Below are 20,366 nucleotides of genomic sequence, written 5' to 3'. Positions count from 1 at the left end.
CACCTCCCTGTGCACCCCACATTCTCTAGGGCACACCTCCCTGCCTTTATCTTTTCTGAACCTCCCTGCTTCCCTGTGGTCAGAGGCGGCTAGTGGCTTGACTATCTCCTTACCACCTCCCAAATGCCTCCGTTAACATTGATCCCTCACCTCAGGGATCTCAAGGGCCTTGATCAAAGAGCCAAGCCCCTCACGAACACATCTGAATCTATTCACTCTACTGTAATGAAACACCGCAGGCTGGGTGGCATATTAACAACAGGAATTTATTTCCCATGGTTCTCAGTGTCAGGATTCAGAATTTGGTGGTGAGGACTCACAGACTCGTTCAGACTCCCAGGGATCAGACACCATTGTGTTCTCTAAAAGCACTGGGGCTGGCAACTGTGCAAGGCATCTTTGCTTTTACGAAGTTTCCATTGTATTAATTTACTTACTGTGTGTGTGTGTCTGTGTGTGAGTGTCTGTGTGTGTATCTATGTGTGTATATATGTATCTCTGTGTGTATCTGTATGTGTCTCTCTGTGTGTGTTTGTGGGTGATCTCTTTGTGTGTATCTTTGTGTGTGTTTGTGTGTGTGTGTCTGTGTGTGTATGTCTGTGTGTGTGTGTATCTGTGTGTGTATGTCTGTGTGTGTTTATGACTGTGTGTGTGTGTCTGTAAGGGTAGTCTCTGTGTGTCTGTGTGTCTGTGTGTGGGGTTGGGTTGGTGGGTCTGTGTGTGTGTCTATTTGTGTGTGTTTATGTGTGTGTGTCTGTCTGTGTGTGTGTCTGTGTGTAGGGGGTCTGTGTATGTGGGTCTCTGTGTGTCTGTGGGGGGGGGTCTGTGCGTGTGTGTCTCTGTGTGTGGGTCTCTCTGTGTGTCTGTGTGTAGGGGTCCATGGGGGGGTCTGTGTGTGTGTCTGTGTGTGTGTGTCTGTGTATATGTGTGTCTGTGTGTATCTGTCTCTGTGGGGGGGGGTCCTGTGTGTCTGTGTATGTGTGGGTCTGTATGTGTCTGTGTGTGGGGGGGTCCTGTGTGTGTGTCTGTGAGTCTGTGAGTGTGTGGGGTCTGTGTGTGTGTCTGTGGGGGGGTCCTGTGTGTGTGTGTTTGTGGGGGGGTCCTGTGTGTGTGTGTCTTTGGGGGTGTCTGTGTATCTGGTATGTGTGTATCTGTGTGTGTGTCTGTGTGTGTGTGTCTGTGTGTGTGTGTGTCTGTGTGTGTGTCTGTGTATGTGTCTGTGTGTCTGTCTGTGTGTGTGGGGGTCCTGTGTGTGTGTGTGTGTGTGTGTTGGAGGAGAGGTACCTGTGCCATGGCTCACAGCATGGAGATCGGAAGACAACTTGCAGGAGTCAGTTCCCTCCGTCCACCATGGGAAGCCTTCATCAGCTTCTTGGCCTTCACACCAGCTCTCTGGGGCTTTTTCCATTAGATTCCAATCCTGTTCCCGAGAGCTTGTCCCTGGTGTACCCCTCCTGCAGGCCCCATCTCCCAGCACTGTCATTTCTGTAACTAGGCTCCAGCACAGGAATGGGTAGGGTTATCATTCAGGCCACAGCATGGGTCTCTGAGCCCTCACATGTCGGGGATCCCACTGGTGGAATGCTTAGAGAGCATTTGGTCGAGCCTATGCATTTCACACATGAGAACAGGGGAGACAGTGTAGCCGAGGGTCTAACACTATGTAGGTTCAGAAACACTTAGTGTTGGCATGTCCTGTCTCTCCCTTCTGAAGGCTCTCACTACCTGCCGACATTCCCTTGAGCGTCCTTCAATTGCCCATTGATGATTATATCATCAGTTGCCTCAAAAACAAACAAACAAGACAAAAAGGAGAGTTGATCTGGGTTCTGAAGAAGTTGGGGGTCTAACCTGGGTTTCTCCTACAATTGCTAGGGTCAGCAGGGAGCCAGCTGGGACTGAACAGTCTGCAGGAAGTGGGTATAGAGCCTTGGTTTGTGGTGTGGTCCCCAAGGGGCCCAGGCTTTCTTTTGCTCTGCTGTCTGCGATCCCCCACAGTAGACTTGGAATCAGAGCCAGCCTAGTTTAGGACTGGGCGAGCCACTTGGTTCTGTCTCCTCCATCCTCCAGCAGTCACAGCTTGCTTACAGCAAAACAGAGGGGAAGCCGGAGCCACGGAGGGCCATGGAGGGCCATGGAGAGCTTCCTCCTGTGCATCTCTGTTCGGCTCCCTCCTAAGCATCATTGGGATTTGACCAACCATGGGGGCCTGCCAGTGCTGATCATAGCTACTGGGAGCTTCTCTCTAACCATCTCCCCAGAGGGGAGGTGACTGGGGACAGCATCCAGTGTCTGTCAGGACAGAAAACTCCTAACTACTACTTATTCATTCAGCCACAGTTGACAAAGCAGCTAGAGCCCATCCAGACTCTGGAGTGGGGTCACGGATGAGGCCAGCGACCTCTCTTCTTATTACTATGTCCCCCCTGACTGGTACCCTCTCTTTCTTTGTTTGTCCCCCCAGGGACCTGAGTGAGAATTCTATCCAGGCTGTGCCCAGGAAGGCTTTCCGGGGAGCCACGGACCTCAAAAATCTGTGAGTAGAGGCTTGAGGTGGTCACCCTGGCACACCCCAATCTGTAATGTGCTCTGAGCCACCTTAGAGAGAATAGGCAGGACCAAGCCTTGATGGTGACTCTCTGTGACAGCCCTGTATGTGCTGAGAGGATACTCTCTGGGGACTGGGGACATGGAGTATGAACCATGGGGTGTCAGGCCACATTCCCGGCCCCTAGCTCTCCAGTGCCCTCTGGCTTTGGGGGTTAGCAGCTGGTTTTAGTCTCCCCTGGTAATACTGCACAGGCTGCTGCAAGTCCGTTAACATTGCGGAGCCTTCATATATTGTTTGAGAAAACAATGTGCCCCCCATAAGCTTATTCCGAGGTTGAAATGAGATGAGGAAACACGCACACTGTGCTGGGTACTGTTTAAATGCGATAGCTTATTAGTATTCAAATTTATTCTGGTCCAGGCTTACCACCTCCTGAGGTCTGGCTACAAACAGAAATGGCAAATGCCTGGCATGCTTGTCACACACACCCCTCCCATGCCTGTGGCAGACATCGGTAATCGATCAGAACATTCTTTCCCACTGAACTCAGATCACAGCTTGCATTCGCCCTGACGGCAGCGCTCCAGGTAGCCAGGACTAGCCGATCTCACTTGGCATTCAGCAGAACTCTGTCTGCCAGCCCCTGCTGCCACTCCTCCTGGGTGACTCTCATTTGTCAGCTGCCAACACACTCTAGGTGGTCTCCAAAATGTGAGGGAGGGGTGCCTGCTTCCCAAGGGAGATACGGGGCTGGGTAGAGGAATGTAATGGGACTTTTATTTCAATTTATTGTTTGAACTGAAAATGAGAGGAAATCGGCTTTTATTGATAGTTCCTTTGGACTGACACATGCAAAATAAATGGTTGACATTATTACTCTCCTCTTTGAAAATAATGGAGTGCTCTGTCAAATGTTCAGCCCCTGCTCTGGGCAACGCTTCCCCTCCTTACAGCTCCCCTCTGCTTTACAGACAGCTGGACAAGAACCGGATCAACTGCATCGAGGAAGGGGCCTTCCGTGCCCTACGGGGACTGGAGGTTCTGTGAGTAAAACCCAGGGTGGCCATGGGTGGGAAGCTGATGCAGCTCAGGGTCAGGGTCATGCCTCAGCTGCTCAAAGTCCTCCCAAACAGGAGGCTTGGGAGGTTTCCCACCATGGAGGCTGAGAGGTGGCCCTTCTGAGTTCCAACACCCTGTCCTCCCAGACTTAGAACCCCGGGTGGGGGTGGCAAGAGTGCAGTCACCTGCTCAGCCCTGGCTGTCCCTCCACCTCCATACCCAGAGCAGGGCTGACTCCCCTCTAGGTAAAATGTCACAGCTGGCATGAGAGACTATATATGAGCAGACACGTCTCCTGTAAATCCCTGCTGGGCAGGTGTTAAATGTCCATCTGTCCCTTTCAGGACCCTGAACAACAACAACATCACCACCATCCCTGTGTCCAGTTTCAATCATATGCCCAAGCTTCGGACCTTGTGAGTCGCCTGGGCAGAGGGTGTGGGTGTGGGTGGGGCTGCCCTCCACAGCCTAGGGGGCGGCCAGGATAGGCAGGGATTTAAAATTGAAAGTCACCCAAAGTCCCTTGTGCTTGGTTTTTCCCTGGACAACAAACGACTTGGTTTTGTCCTTGGAGTTGAGGTGGGTGATCTGGGCAAAGGACTGTGTGAACTCTATGATGCCAGGCCATAGAGCAGACTGGGAAAAAAAGGGAGCCGGGAAGGGGCAGTCCTTAGTTGGGACTCCTGCTCGGGGAGGTGGCTGATGGATCCGTGGGGCTTTGTTCCTGTGAGCCGCTGTTCTCCTGTAGCCGGCTGCACTCCAACCACCTGTTCTGTGACTGTCACCTGGCCTGGCTCTCTCAGTGGCTGAGACAGAGGCCCACCATTGGACTCTTCACCCAGTGCTCGGGGCCCGCCAGCCTTCGTGGCCTCAATGTGGCAGAGGTGCAAAAGGGCGAGTTCAGCTGCTCAGGTGGGTGTCTGTGTCCTTGGCCTTCCCTTGCTGGCACATCCTGGCTGCTGCTTCCTTCTGCCTCTCCCCCTTGTTTAGGATGAATACCTGGCAACCACTCACTGATGTCTATTCACCGTCTGCCCATCACCTCCTCTCTCTGCCGACCCCCGACCCATTTTTTTCCCCTCCTGTTCTCACCCATCTCTTGTGTTTTCTTCTTCCGCAGTCTATCCCTGTGCCCTGTGTCCCTCCACTCTCTGTCCCCTTCTGTCCCCATCTCTGTTCCTTCTCCCTCTACCCCATGCCTTCTCCTGCTCTACACACCCGTCACTCTCCTCCACAGACTGCCCCTGTGCTCTCCCTCCTTCCCCCTCCTAGTGCTCTCCCCCCCCACGCTCTGCTTCACCACAGCCACTAGTGGATTGCTTCCCTTGGCTTCCAGCGTGGGAATGTCAGAACTCGGACCCTATGGGGAGTGAAGATACCAGTGATGTTATCGTCACAAAGTGGAATGCTGCTCAGCCATTAGTAGGGAGAGTTTATAAGTGGGGGAGACCCTCCCAGTGATGCCAGGAAAGTGAGCTTCATAAACAAGAGTCAGAGATCTTAGGCGGTGCATCTCAGAGTAGCAATGACCTTCCAGAAGGGGCTAGGAGGACCTTCCTGGGTCTGGAAGTGCATCGGGGTAGTATATCAATCAGCTGAGCATTTAAAAGGGTGAGCTTCGTGTAACTTACTATATACCTGTGTTTAAAAGCATTAGTTCTGACATCACGCAGTGGGCATGGCCCCGGTTTTGACACTTAGTCATTGAGCCATGTCAATTTCTACCAGGGGATGGGTGTCACAGGCACAGGCGATGCTAGAACGATCCTCCAATGGCGATGCAGGGGGGGTTTGTGTGAGACTTGTGGTGTGGAGCACAGAGCTCAATGAACAGCTCCCATGGATAAGAAGATCCCAGATCCGGAAGGCTGGGTGATTTGGAGCTTCAGAACTCTAGAACTCTAGAATTGAATTTTCTAGCTGATCTTGAATCAGCTTTGAGAGCCGTCAGCTTTGTCCATGTAATTGCAGGGACCCTAGACACTCAGTGTGTCCTCTTAGGGTGTGCTCTCCCAGCAGCCCACCTGGGGGGGGCAGGGGAGCGGCAATGTGAGGCTCTCTGACATCACACCTCCTGTCTCTGCAGGCCAGGGGGAGGCTGCAGGAGCACCTGCCTGCACCCTCTCTTCCGGTTCCTGCCCAGCCGTGTGTAGCTGTAGCAGCGGCATCGTGGACTGCCGTGGCAAGGGCCTCACCGCCATCCCTGCTAACCTTCCAGAGACCATGACAGAGATGTGAGTGCAGGGCTAAGCAGGCTCGGAAACACAGCTTTGGCTGTTCTGTCCACCAATGAAGAGGCGGGGAGGTACCACCCCGACCCCCCCAGGTTTCCTGAGCTCCCTGTACAAGGCTGGGAAGCTCCCAAGCACTGAGAAGAGGGTCTCCCTTCAAGATCCACACCCAACCTAGTCAGATAGGGCTGCCAGCATGGGTTTCCTACTGTAGCATCACCATGGGGTCCCTTCAGCCACAGAAAGCTGGGATTTGGGGGCTCAAATCACAGCATGTGTCCATCTCTTTAACAAACATTGGCCCCACAGGGGAAGGGGTTCAGGGACCAGTGGTTGGTTGCTAAGGGTGACCCTCAGTCTCCTCACAATCTCCCTCTCCCTGCAGCCGCCTGGAGCTGAACGGTATCAAATCCATTCCACCCGGAGCCTTCTCTCCCTACAGAAAGCTGCGCAGGATGTGAGTGCCGGCCTTTCCTGGCAGTCTCCAGCTATCGGGAGGAAGGGTCTGGGCCAGACCTGTCTCACAGCCTAGGCGCAGGTCTTGACTCAGACCAGCCTGGCCTTCCTGCATCTGGGGCTGTTGTCTGGGATATGGGGTGGCGGAGTGGCTGTGAGGCCCTGGGAACCAAGTTCAAGCCTGGCTCATGTCTGAAGCCGCTTGTCACTTTATCATGGCAATGGAAGGCCAGTAAAAAGGCCTTAGGGTCCTGGGCAGAATGTCCCCTTGTGAGCAGGAGGGATGGAGAGAAAGTAGCCTGTGGGTGTTTGCCTAAGTGGGCAGCTGGCCTTTTTAGTTTTTAAGGACCCCCCTTTCCCGATGTGGCTGGGTGATAAGGTTTGCGCCTTGGGGCAGCTGCTTTCTCTCCACTCCCCTCGCAGAGACCTGAGCAACAACCAGATTGTGGAAATTGCACCCGACGCCTTCCAAGGCCTGCGCTCCTTGAATTCCCTGTGAGTAGAACGCTCAGGTCTGGTGGGCTTTGTAGCGGGCCAGGCTCCCGATGGGTCAGAGCCCTGCAATGCTCTCAGGCACTGGGTAGCACAGACACCCGATGGCACGGCCTGGCCGCCCGTCAAGCAGAACGGACTGGACATCTCACTGTTAGGGAAGACAGGAGGCCGTCAGCTCCCAGCTTCCATGCATGCCTTCTTGTGGAGGAGAGTCCAAGACGATAGGTACCGCCGGCTGTGAACGGTGCACATGAAGTTGTGCAGTGTGCAGCCCCCACAGCTGTGCACAACAGCCTGAGCACGCAATGATCAGACCTTGGGTGGCCTGTAGGGGTTTTGTTTTGTTGTTTTGTTTTGTTTTGTTTTCTCCTGTGAGATACGAGTACAGTTACTTTACATTGGATCATGTCAGTTTAGAAGAGACCAAAGGTCCATTTCAATGCATCCCTGTCACTCCTGGGGTCAAGGCCAGCTTCCTTCTTTCTAGAAAACTGCATGCTGGGAGTCTCATGTTATCTCTTTCCACCGTAGCCAGCCCTAGCCTCATCTTTCTGCCCAGTTTCCCTCTCTTCTCCACCTCTACCCTGCAGCTTCCAGCACAGCTTGGGGATAGACATCTGACCACGTCTTGAGTCTGGCTGCCTTCCTGTAGAATCCTGTCTAGTCAGGTCACCTTGTGTGGTCCCACGTGGCCCTTACCCCTGCTATGCCCGCCTCTGGGAAGGCTCTCCAAGCCACATCTGAGGAGATGATGGGCAGGCTTTTCACTCTGACTGATCACACTAGGAGTAAAATGCACGCTCCTCACTCGGAGTGGTTTCTTTATACTGTGCTCCCTGCCCCCCACCCCCCACCCCCGCCACCGCCCTCTCATTATACACAGGATTCATTCATGCTCAGTGCGGGAAACTTTGCAAATATCAAAGTGTAAAAATACACCACTTGCAATCCCACCACCTAGCACACGTGCTGTCGCCGTTCTATTTTTTACCCCCACGTCTCTCTGAAAATATGTTCATCCTTCCTGCCCAGAGACTGTTTCTCCTATGGATCTGAGACTGAATTACTTTCTCGTGGGGTCCTGTGGAAGGGCACGTCTGCAGACTTCTGTGGGGGTCACTGGGGTTGGGAAGGGCAGAGGGGGTGAACACAGGAACAAAATTACACCCCCAGCTGCAGAAGGGGATGTAATTATGGGGAGGGTACGTTCCTGCCTCCTGGAGATGGGCGGCTTGAAGACTCATTACTGCCACCTGCTGGCAAGATTCTATAGTAACCGTATGGGTGGAGAGGCTGCCTGTGGGTCTGCAGAGCCCTGCTGGGTTTAGCAAAGTTGCCTCCTCTGACCTCCCTTTCTGCTGTCCCTTCTCCAGGGTCCTCTATGGCAACAAGATTACAGACCTGCCCCGAGGTGTATTTGGAGGCCTGTACACACTCCAGCTACTGTAAGGAATGATTTTAAGGCATCCTTCGGCCCTCTGGCTTCCCAGAGACACGCCCCCCCACCCCATTTCTCTGTTCTCTACCATAGGTTTCAGATGCTGTCTGATGAGATTCTTAGCTTGGGGTTGGTAGAAGCTAAGGGTTTGTTAATATAGCCCAAATAGTACCCTTATGGTACCCAGGGTGTCAGATCGGGTATTGAGATGGAAACAGTCCAAGAGAATTTGTCTCTGGATCGTCAATATTATAACTCTCCTCAATCATGAAGTCCTGGTCAGGCCACCAGCCTTGTAGAATCTTTAACATGGGGTGTGACTTTTTTCTGGGAGCTTCAGTTCACAACCCACATGGGGTACAAGACTCACCTGAGACAGGAACATGAAGACAGTCTGCTCCAGGAAGGCTGTGCAGCCATATGTGGAGATGGAGGCAGGCTCAGAGCTCTTTGCTGGACATCAGGACCCAGAGGCTCATGGGATGTGACCTGTGTTCCTTGGGGACAGGGCTGTCTCTTAGAGGGGTCCTCAGGTCAGCTCTGCCTCCTGGAGTCAAGAGAATTCAGGCCAGGAATCTAGACCTAGACAATACTATATTGAAACACCCCTGTGTGTGCATGGGGACCCTTTGGGATCCTGGAAAGGAGGAACTTCTCTGTCCTGATGCTATCCCGAAGTCAACTTGGAGACTCACCATATGGACAGAGATGGAGAAGGCACTGTGGCGTGCCCTAAGGGCCCCAGTGGCCAGAACCAGGATGGTGCAGGGCATGTGAAGGGTCAGGCCTTGCCCCTCTCTTACCTCCCAGCCTGGCTCTGCCTACAGGCTTCTGAATGCCAACAAGATCAACTGCGTCCGGCCTGATACCTTCCAGGACCTGCAGAACCTCTCTTTGCTCTCCCTGTATGACAACAAGATCCAGAGTCTCGCCAAGGGCACCTTCACCTCCCTACGGGCCATCCAGACACTGTGAGCTTCCCCTCTTCCTATTTCTCTCTCCCCCCAGCAGGTGGGCCTAGTGTGGGTACAACATTGGGGTCCAAGTAGTGGCTTCTCCTGGGCTACTGTGTACAGTGATGTGTCCTCCCATGAAGGAAAGATGTCTACAGACTCTTCAATGATCCTGGGTCACGGATCAGTGAAGACTCTCATTGGCTGGGTGACCCTGGGACAAGTTAATTTGCTCCTCTGAGCTTTCCTTTTATCTCTCCATAAAACGAAGACATCTTCATACAGTTGTTATGAGATTTACAGGTGTTTACAACATAAGCGCACGGAGATGTTGGCTAAATGCCAGCTTGAGTTTACTAATGGCAACGTTAACAGCGTCTCTGGATTCTAAGCCGTGTTTCCACATTAACAGCTCTGTGTTCTCGGGGATGGCATATCATTTAATCAGCAACACGTTCTTTTCTTGGAAGTTCATTAAGTAATAGTGCATCTGGAGCGTGCTGAGTCTGATGGGAAACAGAGAAGTCAGGAAGTGTTGAATCTAGTTTCCATCATGGTGGAGAGCTGCGCTCCCTTGCTGTGGGATGCAGTGCTCCCTTGATGTGGAGGGTTGTGGTCTCTCTTTATAGAGACCTGTACTCCCGAGCTGTGGAGAGCTGTGCTCCTGGCTGTGGAGATGTAGAATCATAGCAGAAGCGGTAAAGTCCCAAGTGACACATTACTAGCTTTAACTCCAGCCCAGTCTGGCTTTTCTCTACCCACTCTTTTCACACCACCAAAACTGGTTGGAAGCAAATGCCAGCCATTGTCGGTCCTCTGTCTCTGGCCTCTGCAGCCACAAGGACTTGGGATATAGTTCAGGGTTGGAGTGCTTGGCTTTCATGCGTGGGGCCTGGGCTCTACTCTCAGCAACACAAAATGAACAAATCCTGCAAGACTGTTAGCATGTCTAAAAACTTAACCAGTTCTTAGATGCCATCCAACATTTAAGTCAGCGCCCGAACTTCTGCCTGTCTTGTGTGTCACACAAATTTTCATTATTTGTTGGAATCAAGATTTGATGTGGTAGGACACAGGATTGATGTGTTCCTAATGCCATTCTTCATCTGTAGACATGAGTCTGTTCCTTTCCTCTTTGATGATGTGGCAGGAAACGCCCCGTGTAAGCAACAGAGGAGGGAGACTTATTTTGGGCTCACTGTTTCAGACGCTTCAGTCCATGGTCCCTGGGTTCTTGGAGAACTTCATGGAGATGGGAGCACCTGGCAGAGGGACTTCTTCACGTCAGGATGGAGAAAGAGGGAGGAAGGGATAGAGAGGAAGAGGAGGAGGGGGAGAGAGAGAGAGAGAGAGAGAGAGAGAGAGAGAGAGAGAAGAAGAAGAAGAAGAAGAAGAAGAAGAAGAAGAAGAAGAAGAAGAAGAAGAAGAAGAAGAAGAAGAAGAAGAAGAAGAGGAGGAGGAGGACGAGGAGGACGAGGAGGACGAGGAGGAGGATGAGGAGGACGAGGAGGACGAGGAGGACGAGGAGGAGGAGGAGGAGAGGAGAGGAAGGGAGAGAGGGAGAGAGAACCCTTGGAAGCTAGTGAAATGGTTCAGCAGGCAACAGCACTTGCCACCAAAACTGGTGTCTTAAGTTCAGTCCCTGTGGCCCACATGGTGGAAAGAGGACGGGCTCCTGCTGGTTGTCCTTCAACCTCCACAAACATGCCACAGCACATGTGTCCCTCCAAATAAATCAGTTCTGAAATAAACAGATAACCCCAGGAGACTATGGCCAATGACTCTCACCTAGTTGGCACGGCCTCCTGAAGTTTTCACCCCTCCCCAACCAGCGGAGACCAAGACTTCAGCACAGCCTGGGGACACTTCCCATGGGAACGATAGCAGGGAGTTCTCCATTGCCTTCACCCCTGTCATTCATTCATAGGTGACACTCCAGCCTTTGCTCTGTCACATTGGAAGTGTGTCACCATGTCACAAATTCCCCAGGCTTCTGAAAGTCTTTCTAGAATGAGTATTGGGTCTAGGAGCTTGGTTGGTTTTGTGTTTGAATGACTGACAATAGATTGCTTCTTGGTAAGAGGCTTTCTGAAGCGTGGGATGTCTGTCTGGTTGCCCTTCTTCTTCTTCTTCTTCTTCTTCTTCTTCTTCTTCTTCTTCTTCTTCTTCTTCTTCTTCTTCTTCTTCTTCTTCTTCTTCTTCTTCTTCTTCTCTNTCTTCTTCTTCTTCTTCTTCTTCTTCTTCTTCTTCTTCTTCTTCTTCTTCTTCTTCTTCTTCTTCTTCTTCTTCTTCTTCTTCTTCTCTCCTCCTCCTCCTCCTCCTCCTCCTCCTCCTTCTTCTTCTTCATGAAACAACCATTGACCTCTGTGGTGGTTAAAAGTTCATTGTCACCTGACTGGATTTATAATCACCATGGAAACACACGGCAGACTATGTCTATGAAGGTGTTTCCAGAAAAGTTAAAATGAGGTGGGAAGCCCTACCCTGAATGTGGGTGACATTCTTCTCTCTTTGCTTCCCGACTTCCGGTGACCCTGACTTTCTCTTTCTCTTCCACTGCAGTACCGTCCCACCAGTGTGGACTTTATCCTTCTTAAGCCCATGAAAAAAAGAAAACAAAAACAAAAACAAACCCTTCCTTCCTTTGGTTGCTTTTGTCTAGAAGGGCCACTAACTATAGACAGTGCTCGTTGATGAATCAGGCCCTGTTGATCTCCTCCCTTGGCCTCTGTGGTCAGAGCGGTCCCTGATGGTGTTGCTCAGCAGGTGACCACATCTGTGTGAGGCTGAACAGGTTGAGTTAAACGGATGACACCCACTCCCTGGGGACTCTGCACAGCCGCCAGTGTCAGCCATAAGAACAAACTCATTAAGCCCACACATGCACCTGCAGCCTGACTCCTGCTAATTAATTTACTCACAGGCAGTGAGAGGAGTAAGCGGCCCCTGGGAGCCTCAGCGAGCATGTGGAAGTAGAGGTTACGGTGAGAGATGGGCAAGATGGTTGTTTTCAGTAGCTGGCAGCGTCTTGGCAGAAGCTGAAAAGGTGAAAGGGCTTGAACTGGTACAAGGAAGCCTCGGGGTGGGGATAGGATGGAGGGACGCAGGTTCTTTGAGTGCATTTTCTTGATTAACAACAGTAGCCCTGTGGAAGCAGGGTCTTTTGGCTGGGTTTTTATTCAGAGGAAATTGAGGTGGAGAATGCCCTGAGATCCCCCACAAGGTTGGACAGTATCAGGTCCCATCATTTAAAAATGGCTGATTTCCTCAACTGTGCTTCTGTAGAACAAACTTCTCTAAGGCTGTAAAGCAAAGCTAGACTTCCATAAATACCTGCTCATATTAACAGCAGAATTATAGTTTGGAACCGGAGCGAAAGACATGCAAACCCGAGCGACTGCCCAGCTCCTCTTCCTATAGCTACGGAGCGGTCCAGCGCCTCAGCTGAGCGCAGAGGCAAGCTCACGGTCCTGTGGGTTGCTTGATTCACCCACAGCACCAAGGCTTATGAGCTGCAGAGCTGCAGTTCTGGGTTTGCTGAAGTTTTGCTGGCCCACCCACACAAAGCCAAGCAAAACACTGAATGCCCATTGTCCCAGCTGTTCCTGAGGCTCATCACTGGAGACCAGGAGTTCAAACTCAGTGTGGGCAATAAATAAAGGTGTTGACTCACAATTCAAACTAACAAATCAATGTAACTTTGTTGAGGTGTAACTCACACGCATGAAGTTTACCTATTCTAAGAGAGCAACTCAGTGATTTAGTAAATCCACAACGATGTTCACAATTCAATGTTGGAAAGTTTCTGTCTGGCTCCCTGATTTCCTGTGCCCATTTTCAGCTCAGCCCCAGGCAGCCTCTAGGCTGTGTCCCCATCTGGGGACTGCCTTTTTCTGGCTATTTTATAAAGCGGAGTCAAGCAACAGGCTGTCTGTGATGGCTTACAGCTCATTGTAGATCAGTGCTTCCCTCTCTTCCAGAGTCACTGGGTCACAGAATGGGTTGACCATTGTCAAGATGCTGCCAGGGGTCTGCAGCACAGCATACTCCACTGCACTGTCACGTTGTGTCCAGTGCCATGTACACAGTCATCCTGACCTCATCAACACTCTGCACTGTGTGTCTTTTGAAACTGTCTGATTGGAACCACACTGTGGGGTCTCACTGTGGCTTCATGGCCAACATTTCCTTAATGATGGATATTGTCCATTCTAGTGTCTGTCACCAGGGGCTTCTCCCTGTCATTCTTTACACATGAGGAGACCCAGATCTGTCTCTTTCCACTGTCAGAATGTCTGCCGCAGTCAGTGTGTAGCCACAGGGGCACATACCACGTGTGTCTTTAATACTGGAGAATGTCCTTCTGTCCTCTCCAGCTGCACCCCCCTTGAAATTGTTAAAAAACAAAAAACAAAAAACATCTGATTTGAGGATGGCATGTTGCTCAGTGGTAGAGTTCTTACCCAGCCTTCCACCAAGCCCCGGATCCATTCTCCAGCAGAGCGTGCACGCACTAGTTTCCTAGGTTGTTTTATACCCGAACAACTCATTCTCCACAACCTCACATTCTGTGGTGCTCCTAGCCTATCACATTGACTGGAAAGCACTCTCTGCCAGGTCATCAGTTCAGCATAGACTGGCACCAGGGCACAGACTGGCACCAGGGCACAGACTGGCACCAGGGCACAGACTGGCACTAGGGCACAGGCTGGCACTAGGGCACAGACTGGCACTAGGGCAAGACTGGCACCAGGGCACAGACTGGCACTAGGGCACAGACTGGCACCAGGGCACAGACTGGCACCAGGGCACAGACTGGCACCAGGGCACAGACTGGCACTAGGGCACAGACTGGCACCAGGGCACAGGCTGGCACTAGGGCACAGACTGGCACTAGGGCACAGACTGGGGTAAGGGAAGCTGGGAATGTCCCCTTAACAGCCCCCAAATCCTGCCGTGTTTCAAACGGTTCAGTCTGCCTGGCAAGTCAGTGTCACATCCTCTTGTCCACTGAGTGGGACGCAGAGGCAGGGGAGGGACCCGGAGATAAGAAGAGAGGGAAGCTGAGAAGACCCAGATGGGAAGGAGAGACACATCTGGGTCAGTGCAGACCCTGTTCAGCATCCCAAGCCAGGGCAGAAAGACTGGGCAGAGGAGGGGATGCAGGAGACGGGGTGTCCGAAGTCTAGACTGAGCTGGGCTCAGCACCTGGGCCAGGGTCACACTTAGGCTTTGAGAGCTCTATAGTTCCTAGCAGGGGGCTGAGCTGGGCCTAGTAAGTGTTATAGCTTAGATGATGGCTCTCAGCTAGGGAAGTAGCCCTGCTCTGACCCCAGGACTCTCTACGCCTAGTTCTGTATTGTGTGTACAAAATCAGGGTGACAGCTGGGACAGGGACAGGGGATACTGTTCCCTGGCTATCTTCATTCTGACAACCCTCTCGGCGGGACATGCTCAGTGGGACAGAAACCAGATCTCGGTCTGTAGGCCAGCTGGTGGCATGTTTCAGAAGTGGTGGGGCTGGGCTTGACAGAGAGATGACTCATAGAAGAGTTCCGTTTTCATCACCCCTCCCCAGGGAACCCACCACCACCTCTGACCTCCTTGGGCACCTTCACACACATGTGCACATGCCCACAGACGGACATGTACATATAATTAAAAATAAAATAAATCTTTTAAAAAAAAGAACGGGTAGCTGATTTACTAGGGTGATATGAAGGGTAACGGCCACCACAGAAACCTGTCATGGGGAGGCAGCACAGATGTGGCTTGGGCTAGGACCGGTGGCTCCAGGTGGGCCTGGGATGCAGACAGACCCAGCCTCCCTACCCTGGGCCCACTGCATATCAGCAAGGCAGCTAGGAGGGAAAGAAACTCAGACCACAGCCATGAGGAGTCCCAGAGGCCATGCCTGGCTTGGTGACCTGTCCCCTTAGCTTCTTCATCAGGAAGGAGCGGGCTGATCTGTCAGTCTCTCCACCCCTTCTCTCTTCATGCCTGCTCATGAGACTTTTAAGTCAAAGGATGGAAGAGGAAATTGGCAGAGGGTACAGGGGGGCTTGGAGGGGGTTAGGCTGGCTCTTCAGAAAGGTGCAGTTCTCCACTAAAGAGCCCTTCCTCTGTGAGGGCTGGACAAAGACAGAGGGGTGTGCGCTGATAATTCCCAAGGCCACACGCACTGACTTAGCCCCAGATGGTTTCAAAGCCTTGTCCAGGTAGAGCTTAGCACCCCCCGGTCTCTGAGAGCCCGTTTGTTCCTTTGGACAGGCATCTGGCCCAGAATCCTTTCATCTGCGACTGTAACCTCAAGTGGCTGGCAGACTTCTTACGTACCAACCCCATCGAGACAACTGGGGCCCGATGTGCCAGCCCCCGGCGCCTCGCCAACAAGCGTATTGGGCAGATCAAAAGCAAGAAGTTTCGGTGCTCAGGTAAGGACCTGCGTCTCTCCAGCCGGCCCGGGGACCAGGAATGTGTTCTGGTGTCCTTTTAATCATTTTATGTATGTGAGTACACTGCAGTTGTCTTCAGGCACACCAGAAAAGGGCATGGGATCCTATTACAGATGGTTGTGAGCCACCATGTGGTTGTGGGATCTGAACTCAGGACCTCTGGAAGAGCAGTCAGTACTCTTAACCACTGAGCCATCTCTCCAGCCCCGTCCTGGTGTCCTTAGCAGAGACATCCTCAGGCACTTTAGGACTTGCTAGGGGTGGTGTGGGCCCAGCATTCATCTTAGATGGGATGGCTCCTCTGTCTTGCCCCTCACTTTACTGCAGTCTTGGGGTGGTCAGCTTGGTGAGGCTGTGGAGGGAGAGTTTCCCATCCCTCTGCTCCAGGCTTAGGACGTCTCTCGGTGAGTAGGAGACCCTTCTAGAACCAAGATGGAGAAGTGGCCTCAGCACTTGGCATCTGGCCGTGGGCAGTTTGGGTCAGCTTCTGCACCTGGGTGTTTGGTGTTAGTGCCACCGCCACCGTAACCCTACCCATAAGGTCAGCACAGTACTTGTGTGTGCTGGCAAGTGAGAGCTTTAGTTGGCCTGGGCACATGAGTGTTCTGAGGGAAGACCTTCTACACATAAAGATGAGGGGGCAGGGGAGAGGCTCTCTCATATGTCCCAGCTGCATTCATGGGGTGCCTTCCTGGGTTGTCTTCCATGGGGCACAGGCCTGCCCTGGCTGCTCCTATAACCTGGTACTTTGCTTCCCCCCCTCACCCCCCCAGCCAAAGAGCAGTACTTCATTCCAGGTAAGGGCAGTGGGGGACTGAGGCCAGCTGGGGGTAGGGGCGCATATGGCCACAGTAGAGGGAAGGCAGTGGTGGGAGTGGGGGGTGGGGACAGGGGAAGGGAGAGCTGGGAGCCCTTGGCTGCTTGGAGCCTACTCAGGCCCTCAACTCTGCCGCGTTCTCACTACAGGGACGGAGGATTACCACCTGAACAGCGAGTGTACCAGCGACGTGGCCTGTCCCCACAAGTGCCGTTGTGAGGCCAGTGTGGTGGAGTGCTCTAGCCTGAAGCTCTCTAAGATCCCTGAGCGAATCCCCCAGTCCACGACTGAGCTGTGAGCCCTGACTGCCCACCCCACCCCACCCCTGTGCCTGGCATCCACTAACCTACCTGGCTCCCTTCCCAACCAGCTCTATGTGGGGAATCATGGGAGGCACTGGCTGAAATATGCCAGCTCATAGTTTTGGCAAGACACAGCCTTCATCCTTAGCCCCTGCTTCCCTGAGAAGTCTTTAGGCATCCGGGGCTGGTCACCAGCTTGAACCATGACTGGCTTTCCTTAAGGGAAGTTCTTTAGGGAGGCAGGAAGCCAGAATCTCAAGCCACGGTTTAAATCCTTCCTTAGCTACTGTTTCTCTTTATCTAAAAGTTTGAATTTGTGTGCCCGTGTCTGCATATGCAAAATTTCACACACAGTTCTCTTCTGTGTATGCAAATTTTCATTACTTCTTTTTTTTTACGAGTATTCATTATTTAGTGTGTGCATGCATGTGTGCATGTCACATGCGTGTGTGTGTGTGTGTGTGTGTGTTTTCATGCCATGCTGTTTGTGTGATCAGAAGCCAGCTTTTATGAGTCATTTCTCTCCTTCCGTCATGTAGAAGAGGGTGGAACTCAAGCAGGTGGCAGGCATCTTTACTAAGATAGCTTGCAGTCCCTTCATTATGTTTTTTTTTTTTTTTTTTAAATCTCTTTACCACCCCATCCCCTTTTTGCCCAGTGTCCAACTTTCCTTTGAAATGGGATCAGCTGCCCTTTGACTTGCACCCATCATCTCTGTGTGGAGAGTGTGCTTAAGTTGACCACACATGTGTGTGTTTGTTCTGCTCCTTGCCGTCCACAGACGACTGAACAACAATGAGATTTCTATCCTAGAGGCCACTGGGTTGTTTAAGAAGCTCTCCCATCTGAAGAAAATGTGAGTTTCCCACTGGTGGGAGGGTGCCCGGCAAGATGCTGGCACGGGATGGAAGGGAAAGGGTAGTGTGCAGAGCACCCACTGGGAGCCGGGGTGGGGCTCCTGTGTATGAGGGAGGGGGGACCTCTGAGTGCAGAGAACCCACAGTCCTCCCCTCCCTCCTCCCCCAGAAACCTGAGCAATAACAAGGTGTCTGAGATTGAAGACGGGACGTTTGAGGGCGCCGCCTCTGTCAGCGAGCTGCACCTGACCGCCAACCAGCTGGAGTCCATCAGAAGTGGCATGTTCCGGGGTCTGGATGGCTTGAGGACCCTGTGAGTGAGCAGGGCTAGGGAAACACAGACAAGCCACAGCATGGGCTACCCACCCCCGCCCCCATCTTCACTGGCAGGAGGGTGGGAACCCTGAGGACCAGTCCTCATGTCCTTGGGATGTGGACTGGCCCCTGGCAAGGGGGAGGGGGAAGAGGTTGGACCACCATCAATGCCCTGTGATCAGGGCTGCTGGAACACAGATGGCATACGCTTAGGAGGGACCAGAACAACCACAAGGGGGTCTCTGGCTGTGAGGGGACTCTGTTTGTGTAAATGTCAGAGCAGAGATGTCCCTAGCAATTCTGAACTCTGTGGCTTGGAGCCAGCCAAAACACTCCAGGCCTTGGGAACCCCTTGGAAGCTTACAGTCGTCTCCCCTCCATGACCACCACATGCCCTCTGCTCAGGTAATGCTAGCTCTTCAGGACAGGGGGTTACTATGTCCTGTTGGTCTCCACAGATGTCCCCTGTGTACTATGTCCAACCCAGAGCCACCTGTGGCTGTGGGGCACACTTCATCTCAACTCATTTTGGTATAGATGGCTGCAGATGGACAATGGAAACCGTTGTCACTCAGAAACCACAGCCCTTGGAGCCACCTGCTGGGGTTTAAGTTCCAGACATGCAGCATAGTAGAGTTTTGTCATCTGAAGTTGTCATGTGTAACTGTGTGGGATGCCGGAGGAGTTCTGTGGACCGGGATCCAGTAGGGTGCTGTTCCTCAGCTCAGTCTTTCCCTGTGAGCAGAACATGACCATATTTCCAGTCTGCTCCTGTTTAGCTAGCTCCCCCCCCCCTACACTGGCCCAGTCCCCCTTGGGTCCTAGGGGAGATGTAACCAGTTAGGTGTAATTTTCTGATGAAGGTCATCGAGGAGAAGGGGGACATGGGAAGGGTCAGTGTGGGGACAGAGACAGCAAAACCCCAAGAGAGACTTCAAAGCATCTAGAATCCCAGGGCTACCCAGTGTCATGGTCGGTGTTGATAGTGGTCCTTCCATGCTTTATCTACATATAGCTTTATACTTACAAGCATATAATACACATATGCAGATACGCACAGGTCATTATAACCATCGCCTATATAACCATCGTCACAGTCGATGCCATACACATAACCTATTCCCCCCCCACACACCAATTTCTTACTATCCTCTCTATCATCATCATCATCATCATCATCACAAAATCTAATCAGCTGGGGGGGAGGGGTGGCACATACCTTTAGTTCCAGCACTCTAGAGGCAGAGGCAGAGGCAGGCGGATCTCTATGAGTTCAAGGCCAGCCTGGTCTATAGAGTGAGTTTCAGAACAGCCAGGGCTACACAGAGAAACCTAGTCCCAAAATCACCACAAAACAAACAAAACAAGGCAAGACACATCTAATCGGAGGACAAGAGAGATACCTCGGTGGTTAAAGTACTTATTGCAGAGGACTAGGGTTTGATTCCCAGCATCCACATGATGGCTCCAATTCTGGGAGATCCAGCACCCTCTTCTGGCTTCTACGGACAGCTGCACAATGTGGCGCAAGTGCTGGCAAAAACATATACACACAATTAAAAAAAAAAGATTATCTAACATAGGATACAACTCCTCAGCAAAATGTTAAGTATATAATATAGTATTGTTTGTTAAAGTCACTGCACACACTGTAATTTTTAGGCACTATTTATTTTGTGTGTGTGTAAACACACATATATTAAACACATATGTATACATATATATACACACATATATATTAAACACACATCTATAGATATAAATAATAAATAAAAATAAATACAAGAAAATATATATCATCTCTCCTTTTCCTTTTCTTCTTCATGTGTTCTCCACGTAACACAGTTAATCTTGAGGTTGTGGCCGTCCTGCCTCAGTCTCCCAAGGGCTATGATTACAGGCTTAAGCCACCATGCGCAGCTCCCAGATATTTTGTTTAATAACCTGCTTTTTCATTCAGCGTGGGAGGAATTGTATATCATAGAATGTCTTTAAAATGTAACTATTTTATATGTAATTACTAGATGCTTAGGCTGTTGTAATTCTGTTTTGAGAAATGCTGCGATTATGACCATTGTTCTAAGTTCTGCACACATCCCTGAGTAGTCAGGCAGTGGAGTCCTGAAAGGGGACCAGTCAATGGAAACAGAAAGTGCCCTTGTGGGCAGTCTGGGGCGGCTTGGCACATTCTTCCCCAGAGGCCTCCCTAGTTGTCTTGCCAACCGTGTGTGCCCATCTTCACGCTGTGGCCTAGGCTGGCATTGCGATGATTATGTTTTAATCTCTTCTCTAATTTGACAGGCAGAAACTGGGTGTTATTTAGGTGTCCTTGATTACTGGCTAATCAGTCTGACATGCTTTGTGCATGTTCGCAGTCCATTTGAATGCCTCTTGGAATCGCCTACCCTGTGCTGGCTTGGTTTCTGCTTTTTTTTTT

The 20,366-nt window shown here is 51.6% G+C and overlaps 1 protein-coding gene across 2 annotated transcripts in view; it reads left to right on the top strand.

Annotated features, from left to right (window-relative positions):
• Positions 1-20,366, top strand: part of Slit1 (slit guidance ligand 1) — a 143,989-nt gene that overhangs the window by 89,733 nt on the left and 33,890 nt on the right. For both annotated transcript variants that reach the window (XM_021209708.2, XM_029534854.1), the window contains exons 5-18: positions 2,465-2,536; positions 3,523-3,594; positions 3,955-4,026; positions 4,359-4,522; positions 5,697-5,844; positions 6,227-6,298; positions 6,721-6,792; positions 8,166-8,237; positions 9,058-9,201; positions 15,454-15,617; positions 16,412-16,435; positions 16,605-16,749; positions 17,539-17,613; positions 17,784-17,927. In XM_021209708.2, coding sequence (XP_021065367.1) covers positions 2,465-2,536; positions 3,523-3,594; positions 3,955-4,026; positions 4,359-4,522; positions 5,697-5,844; positions 6,227-6,298; positions 6,721-6,792; positions 8,166-8,237; positions 9,058-9,201; positions 15,454-15,617; positions 16,412-16,435; positions 16,605-16,749; positions 17,539-17,613; positions 17,784-17,927 — 1,440 coding nt within the window. The remainder of the gene's footprint in view (positions 1-2,464; positions 2,537-3,522; positions 3,595-3,954; positions 4,027-4,358; positions 4,523-5,696; positions 5,845-6,226; positions 6,299-6,720; positions 6,793-8,165; positions 8,238-9,057; positions 9,202-15,453; positions 15,618-16,411; positions 16,436-16,604; positions 16,750-17,538; positions 17,614-17,783; positions 17,928-20,366) is intronic.

The sequence above is a fragment of the Mus pahari genome, chromosome 1, assembly GCF_900095145.1.
Source record: "Mus pahari chromosome 1, PAHARI_EIJ_v1.1, whole genome shotgun sequence".
NCBI classification, from domain to species: domain Eukaryota; kingdom Metazoa; phylum Chordata; class Mammalia; order Rodentia; family Muridae; genus Mus; species Mus pahari.
This window is presented reverse-complemented; position numbering and strand designations above follow the sequence as displayed.